Consider the following 17,915-nt stretch of genomic DNA (forward strand, 5'->3'; position numbering starts at 1 on the left):
TCACTGACTCTGCAACCTTGCCAAAATAGCTTTTTTCATATTGCTCAAGTGAGTTGTGAGCGAGCAGTTTATAAAAGCATATCTCTTCTTCCTAGATAAGCTTATACAACCGACTGAGAAACAATACATTAAATAAAAAACAATGTTCATACCTGAGCAGAGACCACACTAACTGTGTCAAAATTGGGGTTTCCATTAGGCTCTATTATGGCTGGATTTGCATAGCACATCATCCCATTATTAGATTTCAATGGCGTGGGTGGATTGCCCTTATCCTGAGGAAGATTCTGTTTGTGAGTTTCAAAGTGAGTGTGGCCAGTCTAAATGGGGGGGAGAAAAGAAACAAAACAAAAATACAGACTGCAAAATAGGAATGTGTCTAAACACACTGTGCAAGAAAAATCAGCTTGTCCATTTGGATGGACATACAGATGTCTATGTTTGTGCTGATTATACTGTTAGGCAGAACGTCCCAAACTAGCCAGAGGACCACTGGTGGTCCACAGAGCATTTGCTGTTCATTAATGGAAAGCTTGCTCTTCACAAGGCAGTGCTTTTTCCTTCTCAATTCCAGCTGCTAAGTTGCACTAAAGACAATTAAAAATACATTAGCAAGTACTGAACGTTCCTGTTCCATGTATGTAATCAGTATGAATTGGCACATGGACCACCTCCCTATTGTAATCTTCAACAGCAGGGAGATGGGGCTGAGGAATCTCCAAGGGGGAAGAGGAGGTACACCAGACAGCTGAGGTGCAATTTAAACTCTGAACAAGTTTGAGACGCCCTGCTCTGAGACACATGCTGCAGACTGTACATGAGCACACAAGACAACAAATACAGTATGATATGGGGACAAAACCGAGAGCCTGTGCAGAACCCACAATTCCTGTTAAGGTTTCTGCACTGGAACATGGAGGGGATGTGGGGATATTGGCAGTGAGGTTAAAGCACAGTCAGTGTAGAGTCAATAGGCCAAAACCTTCATGGGTGGGAGTGTCTGGCTGTATCCACTTATCCTCCTTACACCCTACAGTATCTGCATGAGTGGCCAAGGGAGGGCTCAGGGTAGAATGCCCTTTATGTATTTCCACCAGGCAAAATCCATTCATTCAGGCTTTGCTCACAGGATTTGGTCCTTCAGGGTGCATAGAATGTGGCCTAATGATTAGAGCAGGAGATGGGAACTCGGTTTCTGGGTTCTATTCCCAGCTCTGCTTGTAATTCTCTGTGTGAGATAGGTTAAGTTACTGAGCCTCTCTGAGCCTCAGTTTAACCAAGTATCTCAGAGGGGTGTTGTAAGACTGAGATCCTTGGAAAATAATGTAAAATCTTGTATATCATCAAACTACCAACTATCTAATAAAAATATAACAGCTGTTTCAAACTAAGGCTCAGTTTTGTAATATAAAAAAGCCTGCTAGTAATATAACTTGCTGAAATATATCAAAATACATCAGTCCAGTTAGTTACCTGGCCATAGGTCTTCAATATCATTTTAAGAATCCTTTCCACAAAGAAGAGAATATAGAATCCACCAAACACAGCTACTGCTTTCTCAACATAGTTGTCAGTTTTAGGATCCAATCCAAATGCCTAGAAGAGAATGTAACAGCAATTCAGGTTAGTCAATCTTAACACACTTTCGGGGGGAAAAATACACTAGTTGGACTGGATCCTCTGAAGGACTGAGTGTCTACTACCACCAGTGGCTTTAATGGGTCCTAAGTTATTACTCAAACCTAAATCTTTTAAGTTAGGCCATCAATAGTTGGGCTGATGTACTGAAATAGTACAATTTACAGACCTAGTATAGAAGTCATTCTCGAAAGTCTCTCCATTTACTTCAGTAGGCTTTGTTCCCAGTAAGCAATATTTACTGTCCTAGAACCATTACATATTTGGCAACTATTGGTTTTGTTTTGGAAGCTTCATGCATAGAAAATAAATCCTCCCCTTCCAAACAGTAATTTAGGTCATGATAGTCATAGGTTAAAATGAAATGATGACAAGTCACTTTAATTACTAGATGGTAAAATCTAGTTGGCAAGAAAAAAAATCCCAAATACAGTCCAAATGTGTGGAAAATTATATATAGATGTGTCTGTTTCATAACCTCTTTCCACAACAGGTAATTTAAATATATTTCTCTACATGTGCAATTTTGACAGTGGTTTGCCAATATTTGATCTAAGTTTAGTCTCTTGACCCATGGTAGTATTTGAGGAAGAAACAGGTATTTCCCTGACAACTAAAATCCCCACTAAACCTGAGCTAGGAAGAAACTTCTGTTATTTTAATGGGTGAGAGGGAAGGGCACAAGTCTGCTTGCATGAGGACTTGTCAGGATACAGACTTGAAGAGGAATTTTACCTGTGTAAGGTCAGAGTAAGCAGAATTTGGCTATAAGGGCCTAATTTAACCCTCAAAGATGCATGTGCAACTCTCATTGCCACCAGTAGTAATAGCATGCATTCTGAGGACCAAATTCAGTTATAACACTTTAGCTTGCCAAAAGTATCTGAAGTAAATGCAATAAAGTAAAAATTGCCATGCTGACTTTAATGCCTAAATTACTATTGTCAAAAATCAAATCAAGTGCCCAGGAAAATAAGGAGTGAAACTCAGACTTTGGGCCTAAGTGCATATGAACTTTTCCATGTGCCCGATTTAGATGCACAAAATTTACTGTGCTGGCATATGCACTTAGATATCTAAACCAGGCAAACACAAAAGTATCTGTACTGTCAGCAAAATACCTACTGGAAAATTTAGGTCCCATATTTTAAAAACCCAATGGTTGACCCTGCATTTTTTAAACTATTATATAAAATCCCCTGATGCAGATTAACTTTCCACTAATATTTATTCAATGAACTGAAATAAGAACTGCAAGCACTTTGATAAGTGACAGTAAAAGCTGCCTGTTTTCCTGGGGGATACCTATTGGGTCTGAGCCTGCAAACGCTTACCAACTTGAGTAGACCCATTACTGTCTGTGGGACTGATTGCATTAACAACAGTTTGTAAGACAAGATTCCATTATTGTTACTTCTTGCAACAATATTACTACACCGTGAACTACAACAGACATTCCTAAGCCTTCTACCAATATAGCCACAATACAATACAGAACCTGGAACAAATTGATCGCTGTTGTAATTTTGTTAACTTCAGAATTACAGAAAGTATAACTTTGGTCTAATGTATTTCCCCCTTTCTCCAGTGATGGAAGCATAGTATAGTACAGTGGTCCTCAATCTCTTCCAGGACACGTCCTCATGTTACAATAAAGTAGGGGCGTTCCCCACCCATCTAGCCGTGAAGACAGATGGTAGTCAGACCCCCCTGAAATGTGTTCACAATTCCCCTAGGGGTCGCGACCCAAATGTTGAGGACCCATGCTATAGTGCACTTCAAAAATGACAACACTTTGGAAATGGGTAAGTGCCAAGCCAGAGAATGAATACCCTTCCTTACCTCTGGAATTAGCTGGAAAATAGCATTGGAAAAGAGGGTCCCAATGGCCAAGCCCACAAAATAGGTTAAAATCTTGGGGAAATATGGCTTCTTCAAGAGAGGAGTTAAAACAAATCCAAGGAGTGATGCCAGGTTAATGATACTCACGGAAAGGAACCCAAACCCCCAAACTGTGAATGAGAGCACAGCAGAAATATCAAGTTTTTTAATATCATATACAATGTATTTTTAACAGATGAATTGACATGAGTATAAAAAAAACCATTCACAAATCATTTTTGACCTGCAGTTGATGTTAGAACTTACAAGTAGAGAAATCAAAAAAATGCATCTGATGAAATGAGCTGTAGCTCATGAAAACTTATGCTCAAATAAATTTGTTAGTCTCTAAGGTGCCACAAGGCCTCCTGTTCTTTTTGAAAAAGTACAGTGTAACTTTAAAGGAGCTGACCTGAACCCACAAAAACAAGAAAACCAAAACGCTGGAACTGATTAGTTCCTGTCTGGAACCAGTCACATCAAGGATTGAAAACACACTGGGGTCTGAAGTCCAGGATTCGGTGGGTCAGATTGTCAGCTGATACAAATCAGCTTACTCTGAAGTAAACAGAGAATCTAGCCCTGCTATATTTAATCTGGGACTAATGCTTTAAAAGCTAAACCAGACGCCAGTATAGTCATGACATAAGAATAAGACTATCTTGTTAGCCACTATGGCTACATTTGAATATAATTTGCCATTGGAGAGCTGAGAAACAGCCAGAACACTTGTAGTTCCCTTCCTCACAGATCTCTAGCATTGGAGGGCTGCACCGCTTGACTCTTTTTATCCCCTAATCCTTTCCCTTTGAAGGAAAGATTTGTGAAATCCCCAGTAGTGGCTCCCTTCCCTCCCTTGCAGCTCCCTTCTTCCCTTGACTCTCCCAAGTACCTCTATGGGGGGAATACAGTAAGCTTCTCTAAAATGGCTTCTGCCTGTCAAGTCCTACCTGGAAGTGGTATCTAAATATCTCAGAATGGAGCAAATGTATGCACATTTGTATCTCTCTCTCCTACCCACCACAGACAGAGAATGGAACAGGACCATGAGGGAGAGTGGGCTAGACAATTTTTTCTTTTTAATTTCTTGTGGGTAACCATGTCTCTGTGTTAGATGCCATTCTCTGTGGACATCCAATGTTGTAATAATGAAATAAATCAAGGAAGGTGCAGATTCTCAGCTGGGGTAAATCAGTATTATTTGTTTAAATTAACGAGCTATGCTAATTTACACCATCTTGGGAATCTGGCCCTGAAAATATTAAATATTTATAATTTACAAAAATAATCTTGTGCTAAGTCCTTGTATAATGGGAGCAAGTTTCAGTGAATAGCATATTTGCACAGAGAAGGTTTAAACTACTCCTAAAATAGGTTTAATCAAATACTAACATCTTGTCTGTGTGTGAAGCACTTTGGCCCTATAAACCCATGCCATAAGAATACACCCACACAAGGGAAATTTACATGGAAAACACCGTGTGGTTCATGGTGTGAAGCTTTCAATGCATTATTCCCTCCTGAAAGGCAATTTGACTTACAGAATGGAAGAAATCTGTGAATCTCTGAGGAATTCATGCAGAGAGCCAGCCCGTTTCTTTTCCTCTACAACAGCGCAGGACACTTATGGCCATGAGCTAACACCCCTGAGCAACAGGAGATAGTACCTCATTTAGCGGCTGTCTCCACAGTATGAGTCTCTGGCCTGATGCCAGTCCTGAAACCCACTGAGGTCTCTAACATGCAGTGTTTGTGTGGAGAGGCATCTGTGCATTCAGAAAGAGGTGAGATATTTTCAGGTGGACTCCGCTCCCTCCCATCAGCTATTTTGTGGGAAGGGATTTTTCTGGCAGAGATTCTGCTTCTCTGACACCCTCAGTGCTATGTAGCTGAATGCTAATGGGGCTCTCTAAGCAGAAGTGCAACAACTCACATGAAAATGAATAGGTGAAAAGCCAAACAAATCTCAGACTTTCTGTATCAGTGAGAAAATGGCACTAGCAGGTGGAAAAGAAGATGGATCATTAGTGACAGACACAGAGAGAGAACTTCAAATAGTTCAGAAAGTAGTACTAGACTCCTGAATAATGCAAAAATTGTGTATGAGTCAAATGAGAAGAGCCTCTTCTTTTAAAGAGAGATAAGGGTAGAATCAGGCTTGGAAAAGCTCGGTCCCATGCACCATGAGCATAATTTCAGGTGACAAAATGCAATGCCATGAATGTTCCAGAATCTGTAGATTTTGTTATAAGCAATGTGAAATTGTCAAGATTGAGGTTTATTGTCCAGGAGTATCAAAAAGTTTTGCCTGTACACCAACTTGCCTCTTACCTCACCTTTAAAGAAATTCTGTGGTATAACCACAATCAGTTTTCCATACAAACTTCTAATTCTACCGTAAAATCATCCACAAACAATAATCACAGTCAACATTATGTTGGAACATATGAGAGCAGCAGGATAATCCAGAAAACTGTACAGTATAAAAGTTGCTTTAAGCTCCTCTTTGCACTGCTGGAGTGGTGCAAAGATGACTTAGCATAGGCCAAGGGTCAGCAACCTTCGGCACGCAGCCCATCAGGGTAATCCACTGGGACATACTGGCCACCGCTTCCCACAGCTCCCATTGGCCGGGAACAGTGAACCACAGCCACTGGGAGCTTTAGGGGGCCGTGCCTGCGGACGGTCAACGTAAACAAAATATCTCGCAGCCCGCCAGCAGATTACTCTGAGAGGCCATGTGCCCAAGGTTGCCTGATTTTTTTCTCTTACATGACAACAAACATACGGAGTAGGGCTGTCAAACTATCAAATAAATTTATCGCAATTAATCACAGTTTAAATTGCACCATTAAACAATAACTGAAAACCGATTTAAATTTATTATAAATATTTTGGGTGTTTTTCTACATTTTCAAATATACTGATTTCAATTACAATACAGAATAAAAAATGTACAGTGCTCCCTTTATATTATTTTTTATTACAAATATTTGCACTGTAAAAAAGATAGTCCAATCTACAAGTCAAAGCATGAAAGGGCATACGAACGTTGAGCATATGTGACACGTAAATACCTTGCAGTGCTGGCTACAACAGTGCCATGCGAACACCTGTTCTCACTTTCAGGTGACATTGCAAATAAGAAGTGGGCAGCATTATCTCCCATAAATGTAAACAAACTTGTTTGTCTTAGCGATTGGCTGAACAAGAAGTAGGACTGAGTGGACGTGCAGGCTCTGAAGTTTTACATTGTTTTGGTTTTGAGTACAACTATGTAAAAAAAAATTCTACATTTGTAAGTTGCACTTTCACAATAAAAAGATTGTACTACTGTACTTGTATGAAGTGAATTGAAAAATACTATTTCTTTTATCTTTTTTACAGTGCAAATATTTGTAATCAAAAGTAATAATATAAAGTGAGCAGTGTACACTTTGTATTCTGTTTTGTAATTTAAATCAATTTTTGAAAATATAGAGAAACATCCAAAATATTTATAATAAATTTAAATCGGGATTCTATTAACAGTGCAATTAAAACTGTGATTAATTGCAATTTATATTTTGAATTGATTTAATTTGTTTTGAGTTAATCGCTTGAGTTAACTGTGATTAATGGTCAGTCCTAATACAGAGCCAAATCCCTCACTGCAATAGAGTTGCACCAGGCTGAATTTAGTTTACTTTGCCTGGTGGTGTCAGTGTCCGGATTTTCATATGGAAAGGAATGTACATGATGTTATGAGAGGAAAGTGAAACCTTGTGCAAACAATTTAAAAGCCTAAATCAATATTAACGAAAGCTTTGATTTTTATCTGTACTAAAAATAAACAAAAACATTTGGGTTCTGTAGTTACAACAATCCATACAACTTTTGCTTTTACCATTTAGAATCATCATAAAACTGTGCCTTTTAATTTTGTATATTGTCTACTCCTCTTTATTATCCTGTGCACTGCAAATATTTTAAAGCAGATTTTAAAAAAATTAATTAAAACCTATTTTCAGATCTCAAAGAAACTGGGTCACGAACACTAAAACTGGATACAATCAAGATACATTAAATTAGGACAAGCATTTTAAAATTATGATTGTTTTTAATTTAATACTATCCATTTTGACAGCAAAAAACAGGATACATGTTAATATCTACAGGTCAATGTAGAAAGATAGCAGAAAAACTGAGGTCAGAAAATATGGTAAGAAAATTAGGTTAATGCCAGATTGCTAGAAATGTGCTGACTGTGGAAGATTCTCTAGTAAGAATGATTATGCATTCATAATAGCACTCGCACTCTCTCAGAATAACAGAATATATTGGTGTATACAATGTCGTTGTTAAAAGAAAAGGAGTACTTGTGGCACCTTAGAGACTAACAAATTTATTTGAGCATAAGCTTTCGTGAGCTACAGCTCACTTCATTGGATGCATTCAGTGGAAAATACAGTGGGGAGATTTATATACATAGAGAACATGAAACAATGGGTGTTACCATACACACTGTACCAAGAGTGATTACTTAAGGTGAGCTATTACCAGCAGGAGAGCAGGGGTGGGGGTGGGGAGGGAAAACCTTTTGTAGTGATAATCAAGGTGGGCCATTTCCAGCAGTTGACAAGAATGTCTGAGGAACAGTGGGGGTGGGGGGTGGGGAATAAACATGGGGAAATAGTTTTACTTTGTGTAATGACCCATCCACTCCCAGTCTCTATTCAAGCCTAAGTTAATTGTATCCAGTTTGCAAATTAATTCCAATTCAGCAGTCTCTTGCTGGAGTCTGTTTTTGAAGTTTTTTTGTTGAAGAATTGCAACTTTTAGGTCTGTAATCGAGTGACCAAAGAGATTGAAGTGTTCTCCAGCTGGTTTTTGAATGTTATAATTCTTGACGTCTGATTTGTGTCCATTTATTCTTTTACGTAGAGACTGTCCAGTTTGACCAACGTACATCGCAGAGGGGCATTGCTGGCACATGATGGCATATATCACAGTTGGAGAACACTTCACTCTCTTTGGTCACTCGATTACAGACCTGAAAGTGGCAATTCTTCAAGAAAAAAACTTCAAAAACAGACTCCAACGAGAGACTGCTGAATTGGAATTAATTTGCAAACTGGATACAATTAACTTAGGCTTGAATAGAGACTGGGAGTGGATGGGTCATTACACAAAGTAAAACGATTTCCCCATGTTTATTCCCCACCCCCCACCCCTCACTGTTTCTCAGATGTTCTTGTCAACTGCTGGAAATGGCCCACCTTGATTATCACTATAAAAGAGTTTTTCCTCCCCACCCTCACCCTCCACCTCCGCTCTCCTGCTGGTAATAGCTCACCTTAAGTAATCACTCTTGGTACAGTGTGTATGGTAACACCCATTGTTTCATGTTCTCTATGTATATAAATTTCCCCATTGTATTTTCCACTGAATGCGTCCGATGAAGTGAGCTGTAGCTCACGAAAGCTCATGCTCAAATAAATTGGTTAGTCTCTCAGGTGCCACAAGTCCTCCTTTTCTTTTTGCGAATACAGACTCACACGGCTGCCACTCTGAATGTTGTCGTTGTAGCTGTGTTGGTCCCAGGGTATTAGAGAGAAGGTGGACGAGGTAATATTTTTTTGCACTAACCTCTGTTGGTGAGATGGTCCCTTGAAATGCGTTAATTATTTATGCTAGACAGTCTGCTCCACTTTGTATTTAGCTGTGACACTCGGAGTTAGTTTCCCAGAGGAAGAGCTCAAAATCTTGTCTCTTTCAAAAACAGAAGTTTGTCCAATAAAAGCTATTACCTCGCCTACCTTTTCTCTATAATTTAACGAGATGGGGGATGACCTTTTTTTAATTCTGGGCCCACATTTCTATGGCCTAAATCCTTTGATACTGGAATGAAGTATTTTTTTATTATTTTATTTATTTGATATCTTATGTCTGCTCTGCTCAAACAAGGTGAGCGTTCAATGGATAGTTAATTGTTTTTTGTTAGGAAACTTAATACAGGTGTCCAAATTACATCCATCACTGATTTAATAAAAGCAGCATGAACATAAGAAATACTGCCAACCCCAAAGATTCATGAGAAGCTGAAAAAACCATAAAATTTAAAAATAAAAAATTAGGTGTTTTTATTGGCTTTTTGTTATCTGGATGTTTAGGGTTCACTTGGGTAACATTTTCAAGTTTTTCTCTACAACCATGAGAGCTAGAAACTTACGAAAGAGGGAGGGAGGGAGGGAGGGAAAGAAAAAGAAAGAAAGAAAGAAAGAAAGAAAGAAAGAAAGAAAGAAAGAAAGAAAGAAAGAAAGAAAGCTGAGTTTCCTCACATAATTACCTGATACCAAGAACTGGTGTTTCAAGAAGAATACCAATTACTACAAAACTCATGATAAAATTGCAAGATTTAGCAACACTGCTGAAAATATTTTGTTTTCATTGTATTTTACAGAGCCATATATGTAAAAGTATACTTATTACTAGAACTTGATCCAGCTTAAACTATCTTTGGCCTTTTATGCTACTCAAGCCCTGGAAAATTGCCAGTTTCGGTTTTATACTATCGCAGGCCATCCTATATAGAGGAAGTCAGTCTGTCAGGAGAGCCCCCAAACAAACAGCCCTACAGCACCAAACTTCAGCATTCTGTGGAAAGCAAACGTGGAGAATTCACACAATAATCTCTCCCCCATGCGCTAACTCCCAATTCTCAGGTCCTTCAACACTCCAGTTATAGTAACAGTGTATGAGTTGTTCTGACTCTGTCCTATGTGATTGTGGGTGGCAGCCTGGATAGGATTAGGCCTTTTTCCAGTCACCATTTTTTAAATTTTCTGTAGGCCTGGCTCCCTCCATGGCTAACCAATGTATTACTGAAGTCAGTCAAGGAGAGAAGTTTATGCCATCTGTAAGCTGCAACCTTCTCTTTGGCATTATGGGAGATAAAGGGCAGCAGCTAGAATATCCTGAGCTCCCTGCCTGAAAACATGATCCAACCAGTCAGCGAGAGCAGTGATTCTCAAGCTTTTTTCATTTGCGTACCCCTAAAAATTTTCAAATGCTGGTGGGGACCCCTTTGGAAATCTTAGCCATATTTTGCGGCCTCCCGGGGTCTGTGGACCACAGGCTAAGAACCACTGAGCTAGGGAAGACAGCAACAAAAATCTTAGGACCTTAGCTCTTTTATACTTCGCCACCTGACTTTAGTAAGTTAAGAAGGGACTCTTCTCCCTCAAACAAGCAGATTCTAGGAATGTATTTAATGGACACTCTGCATATCTGAAAAGGCAAATGGTTATCTGTGGTTATCAGCTGGTGCAGAGTGTGCAGATCTGCTCTGAAGAAGCAACTGAGCGGGCTGCATATGATGCTTTATGTTTGCCTTGGACAGGCAGAATGCCTCAGACCATCACCAGTTGGCTGCTGCAGGTCTGCAGCTCTCCCCACATTACTCCTCAAAGAGGCAAGAACATGATTTTGCCCATAGTGTATTATCAAATAGCTTTATGTGCAGTACTATTTATTAAGCTTGCAACCCACATGGAAAATAGATATCTGTTACATGCTGCCTTTTAGCATTTTCTGTCTCTGAAGCAGCATTTTTATTCTTAGTAATTACTGAGTTACAGATTTTGTAATGAATTTTGGAATTTAAAAAATATTTGGGCTTCTAAAATGTTCTTTATTTCAGGCCCCTGCAATACAGGGTAGGGTAGGAGGCCCCTGAAGATTTTCTGTAGTTCTCATGGGGCAGGCTGCCTCTCTTATCTTGTCACTGGACACTGTTGATGAGTTGGCAGAGTCAAAAAAAAAAAAAAAAAAGGAGCGAGATGGTTACAACAGCATAGGAGGTCAATTATGGGTCAAACTTTAAATGTACAGGCTACTTAACACACACAGAAAAATAATATACTTCCTCTACTCTCTGTCTAGATACTTATTTGGCTCTTATCAGGATATCGGAGATCCTACTGTGTATGGCATATAGTTTTTATTAATAAGTATTATTATTAAATAATGCAGTTCAGTAACATTGTCTAACAGCCAGAAAGAGAGGCAACATTTTCCAAGTACAGAAAAAAGCCTGTCCTCAGGCTCTGACAAATAGAAAATCTAGTATAACTTTGACTAAATATTTACATCTACCTCTGCCCTTGGTCACGGTAGGAGAAAAAATTATTTGGTTATTATTTCACTATTTTATGTATATTATTTTGTTGAACTATTCTTTGCTCCAGCTTTGTGTGTGTTTATTATTATTTATATTATGGTAGCACCTTGAAGACCTGACCAGGGCCCCATTATGCTCATCGTAGTACGAAAAATATCACAAAGAAAGTTGCAGCCTCACAGTGCTCACAATCAAGGATTATAAGATGCAATGGGTTTACTTTTTAAATAAGTGTTAAAATAATTAAAATCCTTTCCATATGAAAAATTAAACTTAGTTATAATGCAATTAACAAAACAAGACAAGAAGTCATGGCAAATGGAGATTGTGGATTTAATGAATTCCTAAGCAGCATTAGTCAATGTTCATTTTATTTATTTTCTGTTATAGCACCCCAACAAAGCACCTGTAATTCAGAATTACATATATTTAATAGTATATATTAACAACATTAATAGATACTGTTATGGGCCTATTGATAAACACTATCATTGGCCTGATCCAGCGTTCCTTGCACGCTCAGAGCCACTACTGAGCTCACTGGATGTTTTGGGTATGCGAGGAATGCCAGATCAGACTTGATATGGGGTTTACAAAAGAACGGCTGGAAAAAAAAAACTGATGAATTTCAGGAAAAAACAATATGCAGAATTTTGTGCAAAAGGTAATGAAAAACTGAAAATGGGTGAAGATCTGCAAAAGTAAATGTTCTTTCTAAAGCAATTAGTTTTCGGTGTAGACAGATGAGCAGGGGTTAAGGGGGCACAAAAAACCCCATTGCATTATTGTTCACTATTTCATGCAGTAAGAAAAATAAATGAAAAGAGTAAGATGAAAGTCAGCAACAGAACCCAAAGGAACACTGTCAGTGTGAGCCATAGGTATAAAAAAAAAAATAGAAAAGTGATCAAATATATTTACAAAGGTAGAAAGAAGAGACTGAAATCTAGCAAAGACTTATGGAAAAGTCTTTTTGAATTCTCCCACCATGAAATTTGCAGGTTCTTCTGCACAGAAGTTCCTACCATGTTTTAATAGACAGCATTGAATAATAGCAGCTTTTAAGATGGCGAGCCACAGCAGTCTGAAGAAAGAATTGAACTCATATGGTTAGTTCACATGATTTTAAGAAGACAAGTAAAGGAAAGGTTCTCCCTTAAAGGGCCACTCAAATGAAAACATCTCATAAAATGGGCAGCATTCTATTGGGTAAGAGTAATGGCTGTTACACCCAATGGTAACAGAGTTACAAAATAAGAAATAGAACAAGAACAAAAAAGTTGGGGCTCCTCTACCCTGTCTTTTAAACGTAGAAACGAACAGTAATATGATCCATATACCAGGATTAGCTAAAAGCGTGGCCCGGGGGCCAAATAAAACTCCCATTGTTATATGTCTCTCATAATTGACCTCAGGTTTAATATGGAGGCATGGCACATAGAATCTGCTGGTCTCAGCATGAAATGCTCCATCTTGATCCAAGAAGACCAGCATGCATGTTGGGACATGCAGCTTCCTACATTAAGGCTGCTATCAGTTCTACCTCATATAAATTAGGTCCAGACTTGGGACTCCTTGAAAGTTGTCAGTGTGGACCTCATCTAAGCCAAGTATGGACACTTTGTAAACTCTTTCAAACTTGGGTGCCTACATCTGCACTTAAGCACCAAAATAAGTGGCCTGATTTTAAGAGGTCACAAGAGTAACGGGAATTGTTGGTGATCAGCACCACTGAAAAATAGAAAATTCATTTAGATGCTTTCATATGGATTTAGGCTCCCAACTTTAAAAGGATTGACCTTTGTTGGTTTGTTTTTTTGTTTCAACTCACAAGCAATCTGAGCCAAAGAAAGAAACTAACAATGAGCTCTGTGGTTAACAGCATACCTGCCTCTGCCTTGGACTCATAAATTATGATGATTTTATTGGGAAAACCCTCTCATTCTAAATTCTGTTTATTAAATAGCTACTAATACCATCAAAATTACCATTAGCAGTGATATTAGCGTTCAGCACAGCACAAAAGCCTACAAGAACAACAAATTACTGCACAGCACTACACATTCTTTTGCACGAACACCATGGTAATGCCTAGGACTAGTTGTAAGTTCATTGGTTGCTTAAGAGAAGATGGAATTTTCTTCCCCCACACACACATCTATGTTGCCCCCAAACTGTCTTCAAATCCCCTCATTGGCTATAGAAGTGCAACATAGGAGCTGCCACAGAAACTACTGTGAAAACGTGCTGGCTTCTCTCTCTATTACTGTTGTTTGTTATTTTTAAGAGATTAAAAGTGTGCTAGGTGCCTCACAAAACAGGAAATAGGCTCTCACCCTGAAGACCTTACAGTCTGAATTCAACAATGAGGGTTATCAACAGACACAAAAGGAGGAGGAAGGGAAGAGGAAAGATAAGGATAACACGAAGATCACACCCTTACTCAGTAAGACATTTACACATCTCGGCCTCAATTCTGCAGACACTGAGAGCCTGCTTTTCAAAACTACTGAGCACCAAGAGCTCCTGCTCACTGATGTAGAATTGCAGGTGCTCAGCCCTTTTTAAAGAGAAGCCCTTAAGTATTCCGGAAAAAATCACATTGATTTTGCTATGTCAGGATCAGGGGCCACAGTTGATTCCCTTACGACAGCTGGTTTTGCACTTATTTTCCTTCCCCCTTGCATTTCAATGTATTATAATTATTCATTTCAGAATCAGAAAAAGAGGGATTTAAGAACAGGTTTGAGGAGACGTTCCAGGCACAGTGGGAAGCATGGAAGAAGGAACAAAAGCAGGAATGGGAAAGATATGGAAAATTTCCCTGGGCAGGATACCCACTGACTCCCCCAGAATAACTTTGTTTCCCTGACCGGTATCTGTAAATGACAATTCAAATTTACGACTCCTGTAAATCTTAATGGTAGCTGCCCATCTAAAATGCAACACATTAATATTCACCCCTGTAAAGTACAATTTCTCCCTGCAATCACCAAGGCCATCTTCTGTTTCAGAGAGTAATTATAAGTGAAATGGCTCTTATGCTTCTGTGCATAAGCCACTCTCTAACAGAGATTATTAGAAAGAAACTTCCCTCTATGTGCAGGTTATTTCATAACTGCCTACGGGAGGATTTCTTGCAGTTTCCTCTGAATGTATCCATAAATTAAGTGGAAACAAATGGACACAATTCATCTCAGCAAGTCCTACTCCTGTTCCATTATGAATGAAAGGATATTATCTACCTTCTGAAGAAGACGGTTTAGATTTGTTCTTGTGCTTTGACGAATTATCACAAGGGTGAAAAATCAGCTGTTGTAAGACAGCTGGACATATTGCGGAGAAGCTGGAATTTGTTATCCGGCTGTTGTTCGGCAATCCATGAAGTGAAAAGATGTCCTCAGCAGACATGCACTGAAAAAAAAAAAATAAAGATTATTAAGCTGACATGAAATTAAGGGGTGACAGATGAGAGAAATAACTGCTACACTAAAAACACTAGTGTTATGCAGTGAAAATACAGGGCAGGATTTTCCAAGTAGCATACTTTGCACATTCCGAATTTGTGCATGAAAACACCATGATTGAAAATCCCTCCCAGAATTCATTGGCCAAGTCACCGAAGTGATTTGGGAACATAATTCACATTAGAAATCAATGGAACTTGTTTCTAATTAACTTAGGTGCTTTTGAAAATCTTGACTTCTGTGTATTTATGACCAGTTAGCTCATAGCTTAAAATAACATTGAAAACACTGGCTCACAGTATATAAAACTAGTCTAACAACTAAATAATTAAATCTAAAAATATTTAGGATACCATTAAAATCTCAATGACAAAATATCAACAAATGATAGTTACTGCAGCAACTGTTACTCACGTAAATAAATATTTCAACCACATGCTGTTTTATTGAATCATAGAATCATAGACTATCAGGGTTGGAAGGGACCTCAGGAGGTCATCTAGTCCAACCCCCTGCTCAAAGCAGGACCAGTCCCCAACTAAATCATCCCGGCCAGCGCTTTGTCAAGCCGGACCTTAAAAACTTCTAAGGAAGGAGATTCCACCACCTCCCTAGGTAACACTGAGCCTGACAATCTAGCCAACTTTCTATCCAACTTATAGTCCATTCATCCAGCCCATACTTCTTTAACTTGCTGGCAAGAATACTGTGGGAGACCATGTCAAAAGCTTTGCTAAAGTCAAGGAATAACACGTCCACTGCTATCCCCTCATCCACAGAGCCAGTTATCTCATCGTAGAAGGCAATTAGATTAGTCAGGCATGACTTGCCCTTGGTGAATCCATGCTGACTATTCCTGATCACTTTCCTCTGCTCTAAGTGCTTCAGAATTGATTGCCTTGAGGACCTGCTCCATGATTTTTCCAGGGACTGAGGTGAGGCTGACTGGCCTGTAGTTCCCAGGATCCTCCTTCTTCCCTTTTTTAAAGATGGGCACTATATTAGCCTTTTTCCAGTCGTCCAGGACTTCCCCCAATCGCCATGAGTTTTCAGAGATAATGGCCAATGGCTCTGCGATCACATCCGCCAACTCCTTTAGCACTCTCGGATGCAGCGCATCCGGCCCCATGGACTTGTGCTCGTCCAGCTTTTCTAAATAGTCCCGAACCACTTCTTTCTTCACACAGGGCTGGTCACCTCCTCCCCATGCTGTGCTGCCCAGTGCAGTAGTCTGGGAGCTGACCTTGTTCGTGAAGACAGAGGCAAAAAAAGCATTGAGTACATTAGCTTTTTCCACATCCTCTGTCACTAGGTTGCCTCCCTCATTCAGTAAGGGGCCCACACTTCCCTTGACTTTCTTCTTGTTGCTAACATACCTGAAGAAACCTTTCTTATTACTCTTAACATCTCTTGCTAGCTGCAACTACAGGTGTGATTTGGCCTTCCTGATTTCACTCCTGCATGCCCGAGCAATATTTTTATACTCTTCCCTGGTCATTTGTCCAATCTTCCACTTCTTGTAAGCTTCTTTTTTGTGTTTAAGCTTTGCAAGGATTTCACTGTGAAGCCAAGCTGGTCGCCTGCCATATTTACTATTCTTTCTACACATCGGGATGGTTTGTCCCTGTAACCTCAATAAGGATTCTTTAAAATACAGCCAGCTCTCCTGGACTCCTTTCCCCCTCATGTTATTCTCCCAGGGAATTCTGCCCATCAGTTCCCTGAGGGAGTCAAAGTCTGCTTTTCTGAAGTCCAGGGTCCGTATTCTGCCGCTCTCCTTTCTTCCCTGTGTCAGGATCCTGAACTCGACCATCTCATGGTCACTGCCTCCCAGGTTCCCATCCACTTTTGCTTCCCCTACTAATTCTTCCTGGTTTGTGAGCAGCAGGTCAAGAAGAGCTCTGCCCCTAGTTGGTTCCTCCAGCACTTGCACCAGGAAATTGTCCCCTACACTTTCCAAAAACTTTCTGGATTGTCTGTGCACCGCTGTATTGCTCTCCCAGCAGATATCAGGGTGATTGAAGTCTCCCATGAGAACCAGGGCCTGCGATCTAGTAACTTCCGTGAGTTGCCGGAAGAAAGCCTCGTCCACCTCAACCTCCTGGTCTGGTGGTCTATAGCAGACTCGCACCACGACGTCACCCTTGTTGCTCACACTTCTAAACTTAATCCAGAGACTCTCAGGTTTTTCTGCAGTTTCATACTTGAGCTCTGAGCAGTCATACTGCTCCCTTACATACAATGCAACTCCCCCACCTTTTCTGCCCTGCCTGTCCTTCCTGAACAGTTTATTGGTCTCAATAAACTTGAATTAGACGGTCCTAAGTGGTCCTACAGTATGTTGTATCCAATGGTTTTTATCCATTTCATATCATTGACTGTTACAGAACAAATCAGAATACATTTACTTTAAAAAAAAAATTCCATTAGGACAAGTACCTCTTTAGCCTCTTAGCTTAGGACAAGCCAGTAGCTCCTGTGCTAGTAAGCATATATTTTACTTTAGTATGTCAAGCCAGGAATTCTTTTCAATGTACAGCTAATAGACAGAAATCTTGATTTAAGTTGCACAGATGTGTAATGAATTGTTTGACAGTACACAAATAATTTATCATTTCTTTTTATTCACACATTTTTCTATCATGACCAATACCTGAAGGAGTTCTTCACTTGAGTATACAGATGAAACAAAAAGTTTTCACATACCAACGACGAGTCCTGAGACAACAGGTGAAGTCCAGTGTTCTTTCTATACAAGACACTGCATA

General features: G+C 39.5%; 1 protein-coding gene across 2 annotated transcripts in view; it reads right to left on the minus strand.

Moving 5' to 3' along the window:
• Positions 1–17,915, minus strand: part of SLC39A8 (solute carrier family 39 member 8) — a 35,570-nt gene that overhangs the window by 10,178 nt on the left and 7,477 nt on the right. For both annotated transcript variants that reach the window (XR_012158501.1, XM_073340801.1), the window contains exons 3-6: positions 14,926–15,094; positions 3,481–3,650; positions 1,474–1,596; positions 153–320 (exon numbers count right to left, since the gene is read on the minus strand). Coding sequence is in view for 1 of the 2 variants with exons in the window: in XM_073340801.1 (XP_073196902.1) it covers positions 153–320; positions 1,474–1,596; positions 3,481–3,650; positions 14,926–15,094 (630 nt within the window). In the remaining variant the exon portion in view is untranslated. The remainder of the gene's footprint in view (positions 1–152; positions 321–1,473; positions 1,597–3,480; positions 3,651–14,925; positions 15,095–17,915) is intronic.

The sequence above is a fragment of the Lepidochelys kempii genome, chromosome 4 (assembly GCF_965140265.1).
Source record: "Lepidochelys kempii isolate rLepKem1 chromosome 4, rLepKem1.hap2, whole genome shotgun sequence".
Classification (NCBI taxonomy): Eukaryota; Metazoa; Chordata; order Testudines; family Cheloniidae; genus Lepidochelys; species Lepidochelys kempii.